The 22,734-nt window shown below is 46.6% G+C and overlaps 1 protein-coding gene across 6 annotated transcripts in view; it reads left to right on the top strand.

The window, feature by feature from the left end:
* Nucleotides 1-21,722, top strand: part of LOC140740179 (lysophosphatidic acid receptor 2-like) — a 64,996-nt gene extending 43,274 nt beyond the window's left edge. For 4 of the 6 annotated variants that reach the window (XM_073069165.1, XM_073069162.1, XM_073069164.1 and 1 more), the window contains exon 4: nt 20,367-21,721. In XM_073069165.1, coding sequence (XP_072925266.1) covers nt 20,367-20,677 — 311 coding nt within the window. In that variant the 3' untranslated portion in view covers nt 20,678-21,721. Of the gene's footprint in view, nt 1-20,366 lie in introns of all 6 variants that reach the window. The other 2 variants (XM_073069166.1, XM_073069168.1) reach the window with 1 other exon arrangement.
* Nucleotides 21,723-22,734: the final 1,012 nt, after the last annotated feature.

Below are 22,734 nucleotides of genomic sequence, written 5' to 3' on the forward strand. Positions count from 1 at the left end.
GGAGAAAGTTTTTTCTCAGCATGCAAGGCAAACGAAGCAATGCCAGATGGAATTTAATCCTGAAGTGCCAAGTGATGCTCTTTAGGAGGGTACAGTATGACCTTGGATTCTGGAATATGGACTGTGAAGAAATAAACATAGTGAATGTAGTGACTGTCTTCAGGCAAGAGAGGATGACGGAAGGAGGAGGAGTGAGATCGGCTCAAGAGAAATGTGGAGTCCAGGGCTTTTGATAAGTTGGTTTATCATTGTCTCACGTATTGAGGTATAGTGAAAAATATCGTTTTGCATGCCATCCAGACATCACTTCTTCATATCAGTGCACTGAGGCAGTAATAAATACCTTCGCCTGACCTCAGTGATAGAAAAATACTGAGAAAGCATCTGAGGAATAGTCTAAATAATCACTTAAAATCAAGGACGGCACAGTTTGTTCTGGAAAATGTGCTGAACTAATTTGAGTGGGACAGCGACAAGGAGAGCTGGGGAGGGGGATGCGGTGTTGTAAGTGCAGTTACTTATGTGGGTATTCAGTGAGGCATTTGAGAAGGTCTCACATTAGAAACCGATCAGAGTACAACGAGAACTGGCCAAATGACGGTCAAGTGACAGCAAGGCTGAAGTTGGGTTTGCAGGGCTAATTTCAGGTCACTGCTCATTGTGTGTTATTAATGATTTGAATTTAATAGGATCCACACTGCATGCAGATAAATCAGCGTGGATCATGTGACTGATGGGGAAAAATTGTGGTCAGGAGATCTGATATGGAAATGTGACAAGTTCTAAGAACTTGGCATGAATGAAAAACTATTATTAGGGAAATGAGTGTGTTGGAGGAGCAAAATTGCCAGAGATCAGTGACCTATGTCCTTCAAAGTGCTGGTGTATTTTTGTTGAAACTGTATAAGATTTTGGTAAGGCCTAATTTGGAGAGTTGTCTGTTTTGGTCACCGACCTACAAGAAGGATGTAAATAAGGTTGAAAGAGCACAGAGAAAATTTACAACGATGTTGCCGGGTCTGGGGGACTTGAGTTATGTGAAAGGTTGAATAGGTTCGCACCTTATTTGTTAGAATGTAGAATATTGAGTGGAGATTTGATAGAGGTATGCAAAATTATGAAGGGTATAGATAGGGTTTTTTCTACCGAGATTGCATGAGACTTCGACCAGACGTCATATGTTAAGGGTGAAAGGTGAAAAGTTTAAGAGGAACATGAGGGAAAACTTCTTCGTTCAGGGTCATGAGAGTGTGGAATGAGCTGCCAGCACAAGTGGTGCATGCGAGCTCGATTTCAGTGCTTAAGAGAAGTTTGGATGTATATGTGGAGGGGTATGGAAGCCTGTGGTCTGGGTTCAGGTTGATGGGACTAGGTGGTTTAAATGGTTTGGCGTGGACTAGATGGGCTGAAAGACCCGTTTCTGTGCTGACTATGTAATTGAAGTTATCCCTACTGGTTCGGAGCCTAACTGTTCTTGAACCTGGTAGTGTGGGACCTAAGACTCCTGTACCTCCTTCCCGATGGCAGCAACGAGAAGAGAGCGTGGCCTCGATGGTGGGGGTTCTTGATGAAGGATGCTGCTTTCTTGTGCCAGCGCTCCTTGTAGATGAGCTCAATGATGGGAAGGACTTTTTCTGTGATGGACTAGGCTGTATCCACTACTTTTTGTAGTCCTTTCCGTTCTTGGCCATTGGCGTTAAGATCCTCCTATTGGTGTATCTGTAGAAGTTTGTCGAAGTTTTAGAAGCTTTACCGAAACATGATTTACAGAGTTTTATTTTGGGACAGGAGGTAAAGTAGTGAAACTCATGCCCGTTGAAGTGCCTGGCTGAGTCTTGTACAGCTGTGTGGTTTTGAACCAAGAAGCCAGAAATGGGACTGCCCTAAATAACTGGTTATTTCTGGCCATCTCTAGATTTGCAGTTGAGGAATAACTCTTCCACACTCGTTGGGCACTGACTGTTTTCCTGTGGTGGGGAATGTATTGAGCAATCCAGGTCTGTCTTGGCTCAGACCCAAGCCCAGGGGAGGTTTTGTTGCAGCTCCTTCACTGTCTCATCCAGTGTGTCTCTTGTCAGGATAGTCAAGCAAAATACAACAGCGGTTGTGGTTTGTGTTTGTGCTTAGATTACTATTTAAGACTTAATGAGGCCTTTGCAGTTCTCTGGGCTCCACGTGGAACAACAGCCTCTCAAGCGGTGTATTTTTAGCACTTGTTTGCTCTTTGATGTAAATCTGTGTACATCGGATGGGATCGAGCAGTGCTGGAACAGCTGAGATCATGCAACATGTGGGGCTGAGAAGTTACTGGGAGAGCTGCATGCAGGGTACCTAATTTTAAACTGACGTACGACTGGCTGGGTGCACCATTGTGAGGGCAGGGAGTTATTGTGGTCTATTGGTCATTATTTCTCCCTGAATTTGTATAACCATGATCTCATTCTATTTGTGGAACTTTGCTGAGTGCTAATAACCACTTCTTAGAGGCCAGCTGTGTCAACACTTGAAGAACATCTTCCATGCTGTACAGCATTGCGTCAGTCAGATTCTCAAAACCCCTCATCCCACCCCACCCCATTACCAGAACTAATCTTTTTTTTAGAATGCCTTGCAAGAAACAGCTTTGTGCAGCAAGATTTCCCCTTGGGATTCAAACAGAATGAGTCTCAGATTTGCTTGAACCAAAGTGGCTGTCTTAGTTCTGTTAATTCACTGAAAGGCTAAGGACTAGCTCATTAAGCCTGAGGAAAAGCCAAGGTTCTGTATAAACCTCAAAGAGAGTGTGGGCGGTGAGGCTCTACCTAGCAAGGAGCCAAAGTGGATCAGATTCAGGGTCAATGTTGCCGGGACAGGGTCACTCCTGAGGGAGAGGTTAGGCTGTGGAATTGCCTGAGAGTTTCTGGTGGGAGTTCAGTCGATAAACTGACCTGTAAGCACAAGAGGTTCTGCAGGTACTTGAAATCCAGAGCAACCCACAAAATGCCGGAGGAACTTGGCAAGTCGGGCAGCATCTGTGGAGAGGAATAAACAGTCAACGTGTCCAATGCGGTCCTTCATCAGGGTTGAAGAGGAAGGGGGAAGAAAGAATAAAAAGGTTGAGGGAGGGGAAGGAGTACAAACCAGCAAGTGATAAGTGAAACCAGGTGAGGGGGATATTGGATGAAATAAGAAGCTGGGAGGTGATAGGTGGAAGTGGTAAAAGGCTTAAGAACAAGGAATCTGATAGGACAGAACAGTTGACCATAGTGGAAAGAGAAGAAGGAGGGGCACCAGAGGGAGCTGATGGCAAGTTAGGAGAAAACATAGAAATCTACAGCTCATTACAGGCCCTTTGGCCCACAATGTTGTCCCAACCATGTAACCTACTCTAGAAACTGCCTAGAATTTCCCTACTGCATAGACCTCTATTTTTCTAAGCTCCATGTACCAAACTAAGAGTCTCTTAAAAGGCCTTATTGTACCCGCCGCTACCATCTTTGCTAGCAGTGCATTCCACGAGCCAGAATGGGGAATGGAAAAGGAGAGGAGGGGGAGAGGGAGGTATCACCGGAAGTTAACAAGATCAGTTATCTTGTCCTCAGGTTGGAGGCTACCCAGATGGAACATGAGGTGTTGCTCCTCCAACCTCCTTCCTGACAGTGGAGGAGGCCAGGGACCAACATGTCGGAATGGGAAGTCAAATTGAAGTGGCGGCCTTTGGGAAATCCCACCTTTTGAGGTGGATGGAGTGGAGGTGCTCGGCAAAGTGGTTCCCCAATTTAAATCAGGTCTCGCCAATGTAGAGGAAGCTGCACCGGGAGCACCGGATACAGTAGATGGCTTCAACAGATCCGCAGGCAAATTGTCGCCTCAGCTTTGGGGCCTTGGTGAGGGAGAAGATGTAAGGGCAGATGTAGCACTTGTCACACTTGCAGGTGTAAGTGCCAGGAGGGAACGATGTGTTTAGTGGTAGGATCCCATTGGAGAAACTACAGAGAACGATGTGCTGGATTTGGAGGCTGGTGGAAGAGTAGGGAAGGACAAGAGGAACTCTACCCCAGTTCTGGTGGTGGAAAGATGGAGTGGGGGCAGATGTCTGGGAAATGAAGGAGATGCGGGTGCGGGCAGCGTCGATGGTAGTGGAAAGGGAGCCCCATTCTTTGAAGGTGGAGGACATCTTAGATGATCTGGAATTGAAAGCTTCATATAGGTGTGGAAGAGGTGGAGGAAGTGATAACTAGAGGCAGGATGGGGAGGGGTATAATCAAGGTCATCAGTAGGTTTATAAAAATGTCAGTCGATAGTCTACGTCTGGAGATGGTGACAGACAGATTGAGAAAGAGGAGAGGGGTATCAGATGGATCAAGCAAATTTGAAGGCAGGGTAGAAGTTGGAGCAAATTGATGACAAGATTGATAAAATTGATAGCATCAATAAAATTGCTGAGCTCAGTATGTGTGCGGTTGCTGATAGAGTGAAGAAACTGAGCTTGTATTCTGATTATTGCTCTGGCAATGTGAACTGCAGTGAGTTCAGCAAGATTTGGACATGTTATCTGTCTGCTCGGTGTCCTGTGTCGGCCAATGCTTATCAAGTCATATGGCGTGAAACAGACCGTTCGGCCGAACTTGTCATTGCTAACCACGGTGCCCGTCAACCCGCTCCCGTTTGCCTGCGTTTGGTGCGAATCCCTTTAAGTTTTTCATACCCATGGACTTATCAAAATGTCTTTTAAATGTTATTGTCTCAGTCACTTCCTCTGGCAGCCCTGTAAATGCATCGCCCTCTGTGTGAATGTAGAATAGTACAGAACAGTACAGGCCCTTTGGGCCACGATGTTGTGCTGACCTCTGAACCTACTTGCGGACCAATCTAACCCTTCCCTCCCACGTTGCTCTTCTTTTTTCATTCATCCACCTGTCTATCTTACAGTTTCTTAAATGCCCCTACTAATGCATTTGCCTCTATCACCACCCCTGACCATGCACTTACCACTCTCTGTATATTAAAAACTACCTCTGACATCCCCAAGTTATTCTCAGATCCCTTTTAACTCTTTTCCTCCTCAATGTCCACTAGATTTTGGTTCCCCTTTCCTGCACAACAGATTGTATGCATTAACCCTATCTATGCCCCCCATGATTTTATACCCGCCCAATAAGATGTCCTGTCAGTCTTCTATGTTCCAAGGAATAAAGGGCTAACCTGCCCCAGCTCTCCCTGCAGCTCAAGTCCTTGTAATATCCTGAGATGTGACACACCATTTGGTTTAACTCTGCTGTTCATTCTCGCGTCTCCTCTGCCTTCCACCACCGGCTGCCAGCAGGAGCAGGCCGAGGATACTTAGCCAGTGGTGTTTACCTATTTGCTGTGGACGTTACTCCTCACTTCAGTCCACTCTGGGCAGCCTCCCATGCCCTTGCGTATCTGCTTCTGCTCCCACCATCCTTTGAACAGATTCCAAATATTCTCAGCCCTCGAGAGAAGTTTGCCACCTTTGAACAGTGACCCTCAGCTCTGGGTCCTTCCCAAAACAAAATATGATCTCCAGTTTTCTCCGTCACCCTCTCCTCCCCTTTTGAACGTATGCAAACCTGTCCCGCCACTGCAAACTGCTTCTAATGAATGACGTACTTGTGGAGATCAGGGCAGTGTGCTGGGGCTTCTCTCCAGCCCCTGCCTCCCTTCCTAGTTCTGAGATCTCCTCAGTGTCTGATAGAGCTGCAGGTTACCACTCAGTTAAATTTGATTATTATTGTCACACGTACTAAGGCACAGTGTAAAGCTGGTCTTATACACTGGTCATAAAGATCGGATCATTCTACAGTGCTTTGAAGTAAAACAAGGTATAACGATGACAATGCAGAATAAAGTGTAACAGCTACAGAGAAATTACAGTGCAGGTAAACAATAAGCTGTAAGATCTTAACAAGGCAGATTGCGAGGTCAGGAATCCACGTTATCGTACTAGGGAACCATTCAATGGTCTTATAACAGTGGGGTCTCTGCACTCGTTTGGTTTCTTCAGAAAATGTCTCCACCATTTCCCAAGGCCATTCCTGTAGCAGAGTTCCCTGTTCTATTCTAAGGAAAGAATTCCTCATTTCCTTTTTGGTTTTGTTTGTAATTATGGCATATTTATTTCATTCTCTGTAGTGTCTCCCGGTCCATCCCCAGCTCAGCAGCTTCTGCCCCGGAATTCTGTTATGGGAAGAGGGATGGGGGGCGGTGCGCCAACGATTACAGCAAGTCTGTGAAGCGTTAAGAACATTGAAGTAATTTATTTCAAATTTCGCAAGGTAAACAGTGCTACCCTGGGCCAGGAATGTCCAGGGCAGTCCCAGTCTGTAGGAGACTGTCAGTTGTCGGGTGGTTACAGCAAGGGCTGCACTTCCTTGAGAGTGAACAAACAGGTCTTTCATTCAGGACGACGGGAAAACACGCGACTGTCTTTCTCCTTTTTCAAGAGAAACAAACTGTCGCCCTATAGCTGTAAACTGATTTGGAACGCAGAGCAACACCCTTCTTCCTTCAGTCAGGCTGAGACAAGTCTAACGTTGCTTTTGAATTTCTTCTACCCAGCGCTTCATACAGTTGCCTATAACTGTGTTAGCCTGTGATACTGCATTATTGATCAGTTCACCTGTAGCCCAAGGTGTGTGTGGTGTTTCAGCCACTGTTTTATTTAAGGTGCATCTGAACTCTCTTCCCAAGGCCCATCTCTCCTCCCTCACTGCACCAGTACTCAGCTGTCAACTGATGTCCCAACTTGTAAGTTTTCTTTTTGCAAGATTGTCTTATTAGGAAGAGCGATGAGTGCAGAAGGGGACATCCTCAGCTGGGGAGATGCTGAACCTTTTGTGCATTGGTTTTTTGTCAGTCTTTGCTCATGCATAGTTTTTCATAAATTCTGTTGTATTTCTTTATCTGTGTATAAATCCCTGCAGGAAAATGAATCTCAAGGCAGTATATGGTGTCATATTCATACTTTAAGAATGAATTTTACTTGGACCTTGACTTTGGGACAGAACCCACTGAGGTTTTACTGGAGGACCCTCAAGAACCACACTTCTGGACTTGGGTAGTTTGAAAATTGGTCCTGAGAGGATGTGGAGCTGGTAGGATGTGGGACCAGGCCGGGCATGACCTGTCTTGAGTGGGGGGGTGTGACAAACTCCCCAACCTGTCTCCACTTGTTCTGGGAGAAAGTGAGTGTGTGGGTGAGGGCTAGAATCTGGAGGAGTTTTTAAGTAAATGGGATTAGTGTTGATAGACTGTGGAAGGATTGGGTGAGGGTGAGACAGCTGGGGGGGCGGGGTTGGCTGGACATCAGAGTAGTGTGCAGTGGGTCCCATCAGTGGGTGGAGTGCCTTTGGCCCTGTACTTAGGGCATAGTTGGAGCCAAGTTTGGCAGCCTGGGTCATAAATCTCGGAACACTGAGTGCCGAGCAGAGGCTGACTGCGTGCAATTACTTGCTACCCTTCACTACGCCCTATGTGAGTCATTACAAGCACACTGCCTTACACCCGTGGGTCCTGGGAAACTCGCCAGGGGAGCCGAAGATAAGGAGTGGGGAGGCTGAGTGAAGCAGGGTGCAGGGGAGGAGGGGATTGTAACCATGGGTTTCTGCACGTCTTCACACTCTGTGCTGTATGAACCATCGCTCCAGTGAATTTCAGACTAAATAGTCATTTAGTCTGTGCTGAATCATTAATCTGTTTCGTTCCATCGACGTGATTCCGGACAATAGCCCTCCATACCCATCCGATCCGTGTTCCTATCCAAATTTCTCTTCAATGTTGAAATTGACCGCACGTCCACCATTTGCGCCGGAAGCTCGTCCCCCACTCTCACCGTCCTCTGAGTGAAGAAGTTCCCCCTCATGTTCCCCTGAAACATTTCACCTTTCACCCTTAACCCATGACCTAACCTCAGTGGAAAAACCTACTTGCATTTCAAAGGTTCATTTATTATCAAAGCATGTATCCAAATAAAACTCTGAAATTTGTCTTCTCCAGATAGCCACCAAACAAACAAAGAACATGAAGCTTATTCAGAGAGAGACATCAAACCCACTGCCTCCCCTGCACAGAAAAGAATAGCATCCCGATCATCAATCCCCAAACCCCCTTTCCCCACACTAAACAGAACAATAACATCGACCCCCCCAAAAAAAACTGTCCCCACACAAAAAGCTAACAGAACACAACAGAACATCAACCTCCAAATACCCCCCCCCCAACACACAATAAAACGGAAAGGGAGCAGGCGATTTAAAAAAAACACACAGAATATAAAAACCGTAAGTCTGAAGTCCACAGTCCAATCCATAACCGCAGAACCCCGATACCATCCTATGATATCGTTGACATTCAGCTAAAGAGAGGGACACCACATGAGGCAGAGAGGCCTACTGTGTGTCACTGCAATAGTCTGCTCACAGTCTCCTCCTCCGTCGGTGCTGAAATTCTCGCTCACCTTCTGCATTCACCTTGATCTCAATCTTCCTCAGTGCTTTAGTTGGCAATTAATGGATGCTTTATCCGGTTAAATCAGTGGTTCCCAACCTTTTCTATGCCCCACACCCCTAGGAAATGTTTGATTAATGTTCACACCCCCTACAAAAGTAATATCACATTTGAAGATGAAGACGTCTTAATTTCTAATTTTTGAACCACAAATTGAACCACATACAAATTCGGTATACAAATGCGGGTGAACCACATACAAATGCGGGTGACCAAATTAAACTTAAAAAAATAAGCTTTTAACTCAGTGCATAAAAGCAAATATAAATTGAGCAGTTAGATTCTAATTTATTCAGAAAAAATTGTAAATAGTAAATTGATGAGACTCCTCAACTCTGAGGTGTAACTCCCAGGTAACACTGATGAGAATCCTCAATGCTGACTCGGGCAGCGGGAGACTGGAGTGTGCTTGGGACAAACGTTACTACCACTTCTCAAGGCACACTGGCAGCTGGTTGAGTGACAATTTGTGACTCGTCACTCAAGGACACAAGCCACTCTTTGTCACACCCCCTGGGGGTGTGGGCACCCCAGGTTGGGAACCCCTGGATTAAATGGAGTCGATATCAGCTCACGCCCCGTCTCGAAGATTCTTCGCATCTAGGCCGGCCGAGTACGCGCTCGCTTCCCGGAATCTTCTGGGAGACAGCAAAGCTCTGGATCACTCGAACGATCCTCAAGCTGTAAATCGCGGGCTCTAACAGTCCCAGAAACACATGTAAGGTGAAAAACAAATGTAAAAGTAAAGAAGGCACTTTCGTGACCTATCTGGAAGATGTCGACTGAGGGAACGTTGTATGCTGGTGCCATCTTCACCGGATACCCCTCAATTTTGTGCTCCGTTACCAAATCTTCCCTCAGTCAGAATCAGGTTTAATATCACCAGCGTATTTATTAACTTTGCTGCAGCAGTACAATGCAGTATGTAATAAAGGAAAAGGAACTGTGAATTACAGTATGAATATATATATATTAAATAGTTAAAAAAGTAGTGCAAAAAAATTATTGAGGTAGTGTTCATGTGTTCAATGTCCATTCAGAAATCAGATGGCAGAGGGGGAAGAAGCTGTTCCTGAATCATTGAGTGTGTGTCTTCACTCTCCTGTATCTCCTTCCTGATGGTAGCAATGAAATGAGGGCACGTCTTGGGTGAAGGGGGTCTTTAATGAAGGGCACCACCTTTTTGGGGCACCATCTTTTTGAGGCACCACTCCTTGAAGATGCCCTGGATACTACAGATGGAGCTGACTAATCTTACAACTATCTGCAGCTTACTTCAATCCTGTGCAGTAACCCCCCCCCACCCCCCCATACCAGATGCAGCTGGTTAGAATACTCTCCATGGTATATTTGTAGAAGTTTGCAAAGTTCAAGGTAAATTTATTATCAAAGAACATACAGTATATCGCCATATACAACCCTGAGATTCATTTTCTTCTGGGCGTACTGAATAAATCCAGAATTGTAATAGAAAGACTGCACTGACTGGGTGCTCAGCTAGGGTGCAAAAGACAAGAAACTCTGCAAATGCAAACAGAAATAACTAATAATAAATATTGAGAACATGAGATGACTTCATAGGTTGTGGGAACATTTCAGTGATGGGGCAAGTGAAGTTGACTGAAGTTATCCCCACTGGTTCAAGAGCTTGATGATTGAGGGGTAATAACTGTTCCTGAACCTGGTGGTGTGAGTTCTGAGGCTCTGGTACCACCTTCCTGATGGCAATGAGAGAAGAAAGCATGACGTGTGATGGGGGTCTTTGATGGTGGACGCTTCTTTCCTGCGACAGCACTCTAGGTGGATGTGCCTGATGGTGGGGGGTGGGGGGGGGGACTTTACCTGTGATGGATTATGTTTTGTGGGAATTTCTGTTCATGGGCGCTGGTGTTTCCATACCAGGCAGTGATGTAACCAGACAATGAACTCTCTACCACGCATCTATAGAAGTTTGTCAAAGTTTTAAATGTCATGCAGAAACTTCATAAACTTCAAAGGAAGTAGAGGTACTGTCGTGCTTTTATTGTAATTCCACTTTTGTGCTGGGCCCAGGACAGATCCTCTGAAATGGTACCACTGAGGAATTTAAACTTCGTGACACTCTCTGCCTCTGATCTCCTGATGAGGACTGGCCCAAGAACCTCTGTTTTCCTCCTCCTGAAGTCGATAATCAGCTTCTGGATCTTGCTGACATTGAGTAAGAGGCTGTTGTTATGGGACCACTCAGTCAGGTTTTCAATCTCCCTCCTATATGCTGATTTGTCACCACCTTTGATTTGACCGTCTTCTCTGGTCCAATCTTAACGGGTTAGGACTCCATTCCCTGGAATAATCTTTTATGTTCCAGCGACGAAGGCTTAACCTATTCCACCTTTCCCTATAACTCAGGTCCTCAAGACCTGGCGACATCCTTGTAAATTTCTCTGCACTCTTTCAATCTTATTTACATCTTTCCTGTAGGTAGGTGACCAAATCTGTCCAGAATACTCCAAACAAGGGTGTGGAGTTGGAGGGGGGAAAGGGGTGTGGATGGGGCAGAATTTGCTAAGTCTGTTGAGGAGAGTTTTCTGAAACAATATGTTGGGGAATGAGTAGGGCAAGTGGCTGAAGTGTCAATGGGGGCACTAGTGGCCAGAATTCCTTTAGATTTAAATTAGTTATGGAATGCAATACTACTGGTCCGCACTGTAAAGCCCTACGTTGGGACAAAGCTAATTCTGTGGGTGTTTGACAGCATCTTACAAAGGTTGATTGGGAGAGGTTTGCAGATAAAGGGACATGTGGCAAGTGATAGGTTTTTTGCAGTGAGATAGGAAGAGTACAGGGCCAACATGTTCCAGTTAGAGTGAAGGACAGGGCAGGGAGGATTAAGGAATTCTGACTGACAAATGATTTTGTAGTTCTCATCAGGGGAAAGGAAGAGACATATGTTAGTATAGACAACTGGGGTCAAGCAAATCCATGAGTATAAAGTCTGAAGGAGTAGACACGGGTAAAAAGAGAACATATGGTAGTTTTGACAGGTAGGTAAAGGAGAATCCCCTAAGAGATTCTTTGAGTATAATAAGGGCAAAAGGGGAAATCAAGAAGAGAATATGTTCTCTAAGGATTTGCAAGACCATCTATGAGTGGAGCCGTAGGAGATGGGTGAGATCTTAAATGATTTTTTCTCATCTGTACCTATTGAGGGGAAGGTCACAGAAATTCAGTAATTCAGGGAATTCCTGAAACATTTCCACATTATAACTGAGATGCTGGTGTTCTCAACGCACGTAGGGTGGATGCGTTTCTGGAGCTGACCGTCTATCCTTGGAGGGAGGGAAGAAATTTTTGAGGCCCTGGCAGTTAGTCACCCTCCTAGAAGACTAGAGGGGGGGGAATGCTGCCTTTATTTAAGAAGGGCTACAAAGGGCTCTGCTGGCTAGTACTCCAATGTCAGGGTTTGGGATATTATTGAAGGGGATTCTGTGAGACAAGATTGACCTGCATTTAGAAACCAAAGACTGATTAAGAATAGTCAGCATGGAGAATTGTCTCAAATTTGATTAAGAATTTAGAACAAGAGGACTGACAAGAGTAGGGTGACAGATATTAGCTACGTAGGCTTTAGCAAAGCCCTTGACAATATACAGCATGGTAGACTGGTCTGGAAGACAAGGTCACATGGAGACCAGCGTGAACTAGCCAATTGGATACAGAAGTGGCTGGGTTGGATTTGATGTTGTTTTCATTAGCAGGTGATTTGTGAGGCTGGGCTGACGGAGGAGAAAGCTCATAGTGTTTGCTCCTACAACCAGAAGTGCCCTCTGGTTTTACAGCAAAGGTGGCCATGATGTGAATCTGCCTTGACAAATGAGATTGAGTTGTATCTTGCCACCTTGTTCTTGATGATCTCAGTGATCTCAGTCACCATCAACCAATACTTTCCCAAACCATCTTCTACTTGCTGGCCAATCTGGCCTCACGTGGGCACCTGTCCGAAAAAGGAAGTCCATGGATCCAGGGCAAGTTGAAAAAAAATCATTCTAAAATTGGCTTGGTAGTAGACAGTGTGTGATGGAGGGTTGTGGGTGTGATTGGATGTCTGTGACCAATGGTGTTCTACAAGGATCAGTGCTGGGGAACTTTGCTGTTTGTTATATATTTTCTCCTAGAGGGGGAATTGGAAGTCTGAGTGGTTGGTGGAGGCTGAGACTCTCTAAACGGTTAAGTATTAAGATGAGGATTTAAGTCATCACTGCTCAGAAGGCATTGGAGCAAGTGCTAGTAAATGGGATTGGTGTGGTCTCAACTCACCTCTGTACCAGTTACCCCTAACGCTCAAATTTTTGATCTTTGAAGTATTTACCAATCTCTATCTTAGATATATTTGATAATCTGACCTTCACAACCCTTGGACAGACAATTCCAGAGATTGATTCATCCTCTGAAAGAAGAATTTTCTACACATCTCAGTTTTAACTGACAAACTCCTTATTTTGTGCCCTTGTCCACCTTTGACTCTTCCACTTGTGAAAATATCTCAACAGCTATCCAGTCATGCCCCCTTAGGATCTTCTGTGTTTGAATATTCACCCCTCATTCTGTTGAACTCCAAACTGAAAAGCCTCCCAGTAGAACATCCCCCAGGGTTGTCCTCATCACAGGCAGGCGGGCTGCCGGACAGTGGGACAGAAGGATCTGCTCCGGCATGTATCTCTAAACAAAAATAAAAATAATGCCAAGCCTCACCTCTTGGAACTTTTCCATTTTCCTTCCTGTCCTGCTGCGTGTTAGTGATGGAGAGAGTAAGTCACTGAGGGCCAGAAACCAGTCCCTGAAGATTTGCTGCCAGTTTGCTTGAAATGGTGTTTTTTTTGGAAAAGGTCCAATTTTTTCTAACTCGCTGCTGTCTATGAGATGGCCAGATTTTCATCCATATTACCACCCTGTCAAATTCCTCTTGAAAATCTAAATAAACTACATCAACAGGTTCCACTCTTTCAACTCACCCTGTCATAACCTCAAAGGTTTCAAGCAAATTTGTCAAACATGATCTACCTTCCATTAAACTGGATTGTATTCAGCTTTATAGAACATTACAGCTCAGTAAAGGCCTTTTGGCCCACAATGTTGTGCTGACCTATTAACCTATGTGTCTGAAATGCTTAGTTACTTTCTCTGTAGTTAGTAACTCTATCAGCATACCAACAATACACGTTGAACAAACTGGCCCAAAGTTCTTCACCTTTCTTGAAGAGATGGGTCACGTTGGCTGTTTCCCAATCTCTTGGAACTTAGTTCTGAAAAATATCATCCAATTGGAATATTATGTCCATAATTTGTGGGAACGCACAAGTTTACATGCAGAATGCTAGAAACGGGCAAATTTCTCCAGCAAACATGTTTGTTATTGCTTTGGAGGAGTGGGGGTGTGGGCTGTTTTGACTGCCTTTCCTGAGTTTTGGTTTGTATTGTGAGTGGTGTTTGTATGTATTTTACTTCTGTGCGAATTGGTGCAATTTGTGGTCAATTAAAAGATGGTGCAGCGGTCTCACTGTAAAGTGGGCCACTTGGCCCCTCATGTCTGTTTGCCCATTTAATGAGGTCATGGCTGATCCAACTGTAGCCTCAGTTCTCTATGCCAATGCACCCTCTATCATCTTTCGCCTACTTTTATCAGAGTACTGTTCTAGCTGTGCTTTAACCTTATCAAAGGCCCCATTCCCACAAAGTTTTGAGAAAGAAGGTTCCAAGGAATCAAAAATAAAATTCATTCTCTGTCTGGGCTTGGTGAGCCTTTAGAGAAGCAACACATTTTCCAGTAAGAAACAGTGAGGATATGTCAGTTGCCCCACTCCAGGCCCTGAATCTATTCAGGAATAGGGTGATCATTGATCAGAATCAGAAATTTGATGAAATGGAATGGATTAATTCTTTGAGTACTCTGGTAGCAAAGCAGATGGATCATAGGAGAATACAAATCAAAGTAACTGTGAGTGCTGGAAATCTGAGGCACTAACCCAGCAGGTCAGGAAGCACTTATGGAGGAGGGGAACCATTATCTTGAGGTTGAAGACAAAACACTGACAAAGACTCCCAGACCCAAAACTCTTGTGTCTCCTTCCACGTATGCTGTCTGACCATTCCTGCTACCTTCTGGATAGAGGGAGCTTGTGGCTGTGGGTTTTACTTTGGTATTTTCAAAAAATTTCGGTAAAGCACCGCACAGGCACCCCCTGTGTCTCAGGGAGGGCCTCTGACGCAAGGGTCTGGGCCTACAACTGGGAACCTGCAGAAGCTATTTTCAAGGTGACACTGTCAGCGTGCAATGGGATTGGAGCTTACAGTCTGTACTCAGGACTTCAAGGGAATGAGTTGCTTCTCCGTGTTTGTGTAAGAGTGGTTGTGTGAAGGGCACTGGAAAGCAATTTAGAGGTTAATGGGACGGGCACGTGAAGATTAACGGAGGGCAGTGCTGAGCCAATTCATTAGCCGACAGGACAGAAAAACACTATTCTTTAAGAAGTGTTGGATGGGTCCCTCTGTTTAAGGAAGGTTTATCTGAGAGGTAGTGAGGAGAGCTCCCACTGCTGATTACTGAGCGAGGCTGGGGTTTCACCTAACGAAAGTCTGAGCGGAGTAAGTTTGCTTCTCCAGACCCAGTTCGGAACGGACTGAGGGGCGTTGCTTCTCTCAGGGGTTAGCGGAGGTTCCTTTCATCTGAAATTTTCTCAGGAGGAGCAAGTTTTAAGCATTCTGTTCCTTGGAATAGTGGATAGAGAAGTAGAGGCAAGGGGAGCAGAGAAGGAAGAGTTTGTGAATAGCAGGGTGGTTTCAGGGGGATGTGTGGTTCCATCTATTTTGGTTCCCGTTAGTACTACAGTGTGATAAGGACACCAGCTGCACGTGCTGAATGGTGCTCAGAGTTTTCAGGACCTCAGCCTCTCAGGGGCAGATCTTAGTTCAACATTCAAAATCAGCTTATTATCAAATGCAGTATTGTATACCTGTATGTCACCATATTCAACCCTGAGATTTAATTTCTTGCAGGCATGTCAATAAATGAATACCAACCATAACAGATCATTAAAAGACCAAAACCAACTTAGGCGTTCACCCAGGGTGCAAAAGGACAACAAACAGCGCAAGCACGATAATAAATAAACAAGACCATAAGTGATAGGAGCAGAATAGACCATTTGGCCCATCGAGTCTGCTCCATCATTTCATCACAGCTGATCCATTTCCCCCTCATCCCCATTCTCCTGCCTTCTCCCCATAGCCTCTCGTGCCCTGACTAATGGTTAAGTTATCAACCTCTGCCTTAAATGTACCCAGTGGCCTGGCCTCTACAGCCGGTTGTGACAACAAATTTCCCAGGTTCATTACCCTCTGGGTAAAGAAATTACTCCTCATCTCTGATCTAAATGGGCATCCCTCAATTTTGAGGCCTAGACCCTCTGGTCCTAGACTTCCCCATCACAGAAAACATCCCCTCCACATCCAGTCTATCTAGGCCTTTCAACACTTGAAAGGTTTCAATGAGATTCCCCCCCTCCCAGCCACAGTCTTCTAAATTTTAGTGTCTACATGCCCAGAGCCATCAAACGCTTTTCATTTGTTAACTCTTTCTTTCCTGGAATCATTCTCACGAACCTCCTCTGAACCCTCTCCAATGTCACCACCTCCTTTCTTAGTAAGAGGCCCAACACAGTTCACAACACTCCAAGTGAAGTCTCAGCTTTACTTCCATGTTTTCTTATTCTAGTCCTCTTGAAATGGATGTTTACGTTACATTTGCCTTCCTTACCTTCAGTTCAAACTTCAAATTAGCCTTTAGGGAATCCTGCATGAAGATTCCCAAGACCCTTTGCACCTCAGATTTTTGAATTTTCTCTCCATTTAGAAAATAGTCTGTGGTCTTATTCCTTCTACCAAAGTGCACAACCATACAGTTCCATTTGCATCTTCTTTTGCCCATTCTCCTAATCTGTCCAAGTCTTTTACAGCCTCCCTGCTTCTTCAAAATTGCCTGATCCTCCACCTATCTTCATATCATCCACAAACTTAGCCACAAAGCCATCGATTTCATCATCCAAATCATTGGCGTACAACATAAAAGAAGCGGTCCCGACACAGACCCCTGTGGAGCACCACTAGTCACCAGCAGCCAATCAGAAAAAGATCCCTTTAGTCCCATTCTTTGCCTGCTGCCAATCACCCAATGCTCTATTCATGCTAGTGTCTTTCCTGTAATACCTTGGGTTTTTATCTTGTTTAGCAGCCTCATGTGTGGCACCTTGTCAAAGGCCTTCAGAAAATCCAAACACACATTAACTAATTCTCCTTTGTCTATTCTGCTTGCTAATTCTACAGAGAATTCCAACAGATTTGTCAGGGAAGATTTCCTCATAAGGAAACCATGCTGTCTATTTTGTCATGTGCCTCTAGATATCCTGAAACCACATTCTTAACGATCGAAACCATCATTGTTTTAACCACTGAGGTCAGGCTAACTGGCCTATAATTTCCGTTTTTCTATCTCTTGCTTTTCTTGAAGAGTGTAGTGACATTTGAAATTTTCCAGTCATGGAACAACACCCAATGCAGAGTCGCTGATCTACTCAGCCACAAGCTGCTCCAAAAAGCCATCTCGTATGCATTCTACAGATTCTTTTTCTTGAGGTCCAGTATCAGCTTGATTTTCCTAATCTATCTGCATATTGAAATACCTCCGACTAACATAACACTGTCTTTTTTACATGCCTTTTCTATCTCCCACTGTAATTTGTAGACTGCATCCTGGCTACTGTTTGGAGGCTTGTAAGTAACTCATCAGGGTCTTCTTACCATTGCAGAGTCTTAACCCTACCCACTAAGATTCTGTACCTTCTGATCCTGTGTCACCCCTTTCTGAAGATTTGATTTCAATTTTACCAACAGAGCCACTCCTCCTTTGCCTGCCTGTCCTTTCGATAGATTGTGTATCCTTGGATATTAATCTACTTATTTTGTATACGGCGTGCATTCAAATATTATAACTTCAGTCCTGTATTTGTCACCCTTTTCAATAAACAACGTGTATATATATATTGATAACATGAATTGAAGAGTCCATGAAAGTGAGTCCATAGCTTGTGGGAACATTTCAATGATGGAGCAAGTGGAATTGAGTGAAGTTTAGTTCAAGAGTCTGATGCTTAAAGGGTAATAACTGTTTGGAACCAGCTGGTGTGTATCCTGAGGCTCTTACTACCTTCAATGTTTAAAGTGCATTTATTATCACAGTATGTATACTATATACAACCTTGAGATGCATCTCCTTGCAGGCAGCCACAAAACAGCAAAACAATATAGAATCCCCATTTTAAAAAAACGTCAAACACCCAATGTACAAAAAAGTACATATCATGCAAATTACATTCAGAGCTGAAATTCATGAATATGAGTCCTTAGCCATGAAGCCAGTCACAGCTGATCCAGGAGCCTGTTAGTTGCTGGCCACAGTCTTAGTTCAGCAGAGAGCCAAGTAGACCTTGTGGAGCTGTGAACTGAACCACCCCATTCCTCTCTTCTGGCCCCAACATCCTGACCTTTACAATTTGGCCTGGCATTTAAATCAGCCAAATCTTGCATCGTTCCTCACTCTCAGGCCCAGACCGCGCTGTTTCGATACACTCTTGGGCCCAGGCCTCGCCGTCTCGATTTGGCCTGTACCTGACCTTTCCGATCTGGCCCAGTGCTTAAATCGGCCAAGCAGTGGGTCGTTTCTTGCTTTGGGGCCCGGGCCCTGCTGCCTTGCCTCTCCTTCACTTGGCTCTTAGGCCCTGTCTGCCTGGACTCAGGCCATGGGCTCTGGTTCCCAAGAGGACTATAGAGCCACAGGAGAAACAGTAAAGTCTAGGGAGCTAGGGGTGGGGGTGGGTGGGGGGGCAGCTTTCCTGCCTGTGTCAGACGTAAAGTAAAAAGAAACACTGAGCAGGTCAGGCAGCGACTGTGGGGAGAGAGAGAGAGAGAGAAGGGATTTTTCCTCCAGAGAGTCAGCTCTGCCCCACCATTGGTGCTGCCCAACCCGAGCCATTCCTACATTTTCCGTTTGAATTTCAGATGTGTTGTGCTCGTTTTCTGTATCTTGGATCACTCAAGGCATCGTTCTTCTCAGATTAAATCCATAATCCTTTACAAAACTGAGTGCTTCATGTCCAAGTCGAAGGTTTCCCAGTCTCAGAAAAGCTCAGAAGCACTCAATTGAAAAACAGCTAAGAGAACTAGACTTCGTTGTTTAGTTTATTGCTAAGCTGGTTTCTGACCAACCCACTCAGCTCCTGCGTAACTTTGACTGCAGCTGCTGAGTAGTGTGAAGGTCAGGGAGACTGGGCTCGGTGTGGGCGTTTACGTCCTGGTGCTCCCGTCTGCCTCATCTGAAGGCCGTCCTTTGTGCCGGAGATGGGAGATATCCAGGATCGTCTGGGGCTGAGAACAGCACACTGTCATGGAATCGCTGGGGAGGATTGGCACAGAACCTTGTGCAATGTGAACAGGGATTGTGAAATTACCTTTCTGCCCTTCTATACTGTTCCTTAAGAATATAAAAAATAAGAGCAGGAGTAGGTCGCTGAGCCTGCTCTGTCATTCAGTGAGATCATAACTGATCTGGCTGTAGACTCGGCTCCACTCACCTGCTTTTTTCTTAACTTCCCTGCTATGGAAAATCTATCCAACTGTGTCTTAAATATATTTAATGAGGTAATCTCTATTGCTTCGCAGGGCAGAGAATTCCACAGGTTCGTTACTCTCTGGGAATAGCAGTTTCTCCTCATCTCCATCCTCGATCTTGAGGGCACGTCCCCTTCCCCAAGCTCTGGTTTCACTCACCAGTTTCCTGCCTCCCATTTTGTCTATTTCCTAGATTGGGTCTAATCTGTACCCCACGTGTCAAGGACTTCAGCAGGACAACAGGGTTGTTCCCAACCCCGGATCCAGCTCGTACAATGCGCCCTTTGGATATTGTTGTTAACAGGAACCTCCAAACCCGTACAGTCACAGACTGTGGCCATTGTTTTGCTTCGAGATGGAGCCTCCAAATTTCAAAGTAAATTTAGAGGATGTGCGAGTACGTCACCATATAACAACCCTGAGATTCTTTTCCTGTGGGCATACTCCACAAATCTGCAGAGTAGTGACTATAACAGGATCAGTGAAAGATCAGCTACAGCATAGAAGACGAACTGTGCAAATGCAAACATTAATAAATAGCAATAAATATCGAGAGCATGAAATAACAAGATGGAGAGTCGCTAAGGTGGGAACATCTCAATAGATGAGTGTAGTTATCCTCTTTTGTCCAAAGGCCTGATGGTTGAGGGGTCGTAACTGTTCTTGAACCTCTGGTGGCACCAGTCCAACACTCAGGCAAAAGAGCTCCTCCAGACAGTGTGGAGGCTCAGTCGTCGAGTTCTCTCAGAACCCAGATCGTTGGCTTCTGGCTAGGTGATTGTGGGATGTGGCAGAGGCCCACTCAGGTGAAGAATGGGTGTGACAGGACTGAGGGGCGGAATGGTCCTCCTGATTCTTCTATCAGTAGGGGAGGGGATGTGGTTAGGGTAGAGTGGATACAGAGCACGGGGGATAGCGGGTTCGGAGAGCGGAGGGTGAGAGTCGGAAGGTGGAGTGGGAGAGGGAAGGGTGAGAGATCAGGAGGTTGGTGGAGTGGGAGTTTGGAGGTTAGAGGAGGAAGAGTGGGATGTGAGGTCTGTGGACAGGTTGGAGAGTGGGGTGAAGCAGGCGGGCAGTGTGGGCTGGGAGTTCGGAGGTTGGAGGGAGGGAGAGCTTCCTCGTTCCGTGGTCCATGTGTAACCGGTTCCCTTTCCCTTTAGGTGCGTTTGTCATCTGCTGGACGCCGGGGCTGGTGGTCCTGCTCTTGGACGGGGTGGACTGCAAGACATGCAATGTGCTGATGGTGGAGAAGTATTTCCTGCTGCTGGCGGAGCTCAACTCCCTGTTCAACCCGCTGATCTACTCGTTCCGGGACAACGAGATGCGGCAGACCTTCAAGCACATCCTGTGCCTCCCCTGGCGCAGGGGCACCAGTTTCACCACCACCAGCAACCGGGCACATATCCTGATGCAGAAGGTGCCCTCTCCGAACACGAACACTGACTCGCAGGGCGTGAACTCCACGGTGTAGGCTGTACCGTCGCGTCGGGAGGGCAGAGGTCATTAAAGGTCAGGGATGATTGCACGTCGGGGAAGGGGTTCGGGGGCTCAGTGATTGGTTACTGCTGATACGAGGTAACTTCCTGCTGCCCTTGACTGAGGTGACACAAGTGGGTGGACCACGGGTGGAATGGCTCTCCCTGTCTCACCAGCTAAGAGGGGGTCTGTCTGGAGAGTTCCCCACTGTCACCTGTGCCATTTATTCCACTACCGCGGTCCCCGTCCTAAGCACCGGTTGTACGTCTGCAGTCCATTACTATGGAGACACCATTGAAGTTCCGTGGTTGGATCCCAGTGCCTTCAGCGTGAGGACATGTACCCTTCGACCAGGCACCTACTGCCTTCTGTGTGGCCCCAGACACTGTGCATCAGTCACCTGAGGCCAGTGATCGTGAGATCTTACACCTATCATTTGCCCTTTCCCCATTCCTAATTCCCTCAATCCCCCTCCTCCTCCTGACCCTCTCCCTTGCCCCTCTCTCCTGCCCCTCCTCCTTCTCCCCGCCCCTCCCCCTCCCCATGCCCCACCCCCACGCCTCCTCACCCTCTCCCCACCCCTTTCCCTCACTCCCCCCTCTCCCACGCCCCTCTTCCCCCTCTCCCCGCCCCTTTGCCCCCTCCTCGCCCCTTCCCCATTCCCCCTCCCCTCTCTCCTCGCCCATTCCCCCTCCCCTCTCCCCTCCTTCCCTTTTACCCCTCTCCCACTCCCTTCCTCACCCTGCCCCTTTCCTTCCCTATCCCCCTTCTCCTTCACCTGCCCTTCCCTGCTCCTTGCCCCCTCTACCCCTCACCCCTGCCACTCTTTCCCTCTCCCCTTTCTCAACCCTTCGCCCCTTTCCTTGTCTCCCGCTCCCCTGCCCCCTGATCCTCCCTCTCCCCCTCGCTTTCTCTGCCGACCCCTTCCCCATCTAGCCACCACCCCACCCCTCCCCCTCCACACCCACTCTGTGTCCTTTGAACCACCAGGGCATCTGTATTTTTTAAACCTGAAGGTATTTTAGCTGATGTACAGTTTGATGTATAATTATTGAGTTTTTATTAAAGGAAGAATACTTTGACCTGATATGCGAAGTTATTTCTGTTCAGCCGGTGCTGTCAGTCCTGAAATGTATAACGTGAAGTTTTCAGTAGGGTGAGCGTGTGCTGAGTGTTATCTGCGGGCTGCGTGCATGTTTCCCATCACACAGACATCTGTGCAGGAAATGCACGCGATTGTTTTCTCTCCACACACTGAGGAAGTGTTTCGGTGAGAATTGATATGGCCTCTGTGATTGAGGGCGGATGTGGTGTCCATCGGCTATCCGTTCCAGACGCAGCCAGCTGGGTACATTGCGACTGCCGGCTCTCACACCGGGGATTGGTCTCTCTGCGTGTGGTCACGTCCCCGGCTCTGCGGTCAGGGGCTTCATGGGGAAGGGCCGCTGGAAGAGAGGAGCTGCAGGTGTTCACTTGGCAAGGGATACAGACCAGGTACAGGAGAATGAGCCTCTCCCGTTGCAGATCTCAGTGTGATGTGGGAAGGATGTGTGGCCAGCAGCCAAAGTTCCGATGGGGTACGAGACATGCAAGGGGAAGGTCACTGGTACTGCAGGGCTCATCGTAGTTGGTCAAACACTGTGCTGTGACCACAAGAGACGCACCAACAGTGAACCTTGAGCATGTCCCCGTGCCGTTTCACAGGCCAAGTAGCCCAGCTGTGCCTTGCATAATATCAGAAGGCACTCAGTAGATGATAAGGCTACAGGGAAAGTTGAGGGGTTTGCTTATCTGGTCACATGGTTATGAGTCAGAAACCACGTCCTGTAAGGGTTGTGACCACAGCCAATCGGGGTTCTCACGGAATGCAGGCTCGGTCAGGACACGGGTGACTGGATGGGCTGAGTGGGTCAGCGCGGGGGGAGTGGGGTGGAGAAAGCCCTGAGCTGTCTCAGGTGGAGATCAGGCCCTGTGAGGAGGCAGCACCGGCTGACCCAGTCCCTGCTCCCCTCAGACGCCAGGGGGCAGCAGTGGTCGGCCCTGTTGTGGACC

Source organism: Hemitrygon akajei, chromosome 16 (assembly GCF_048418815.1).
Source record: "Hemitrygon akajei chromosome 16, sHemAka1.3, whole genome shotgun sequence".
Taxonomy (NCBI): Eukaryota; Metazoa; Chordata; class Chondrichthyes; order Myliobatiformes; family Dasyatidae; genus Hemitrygon; species Hemitrygon akajei.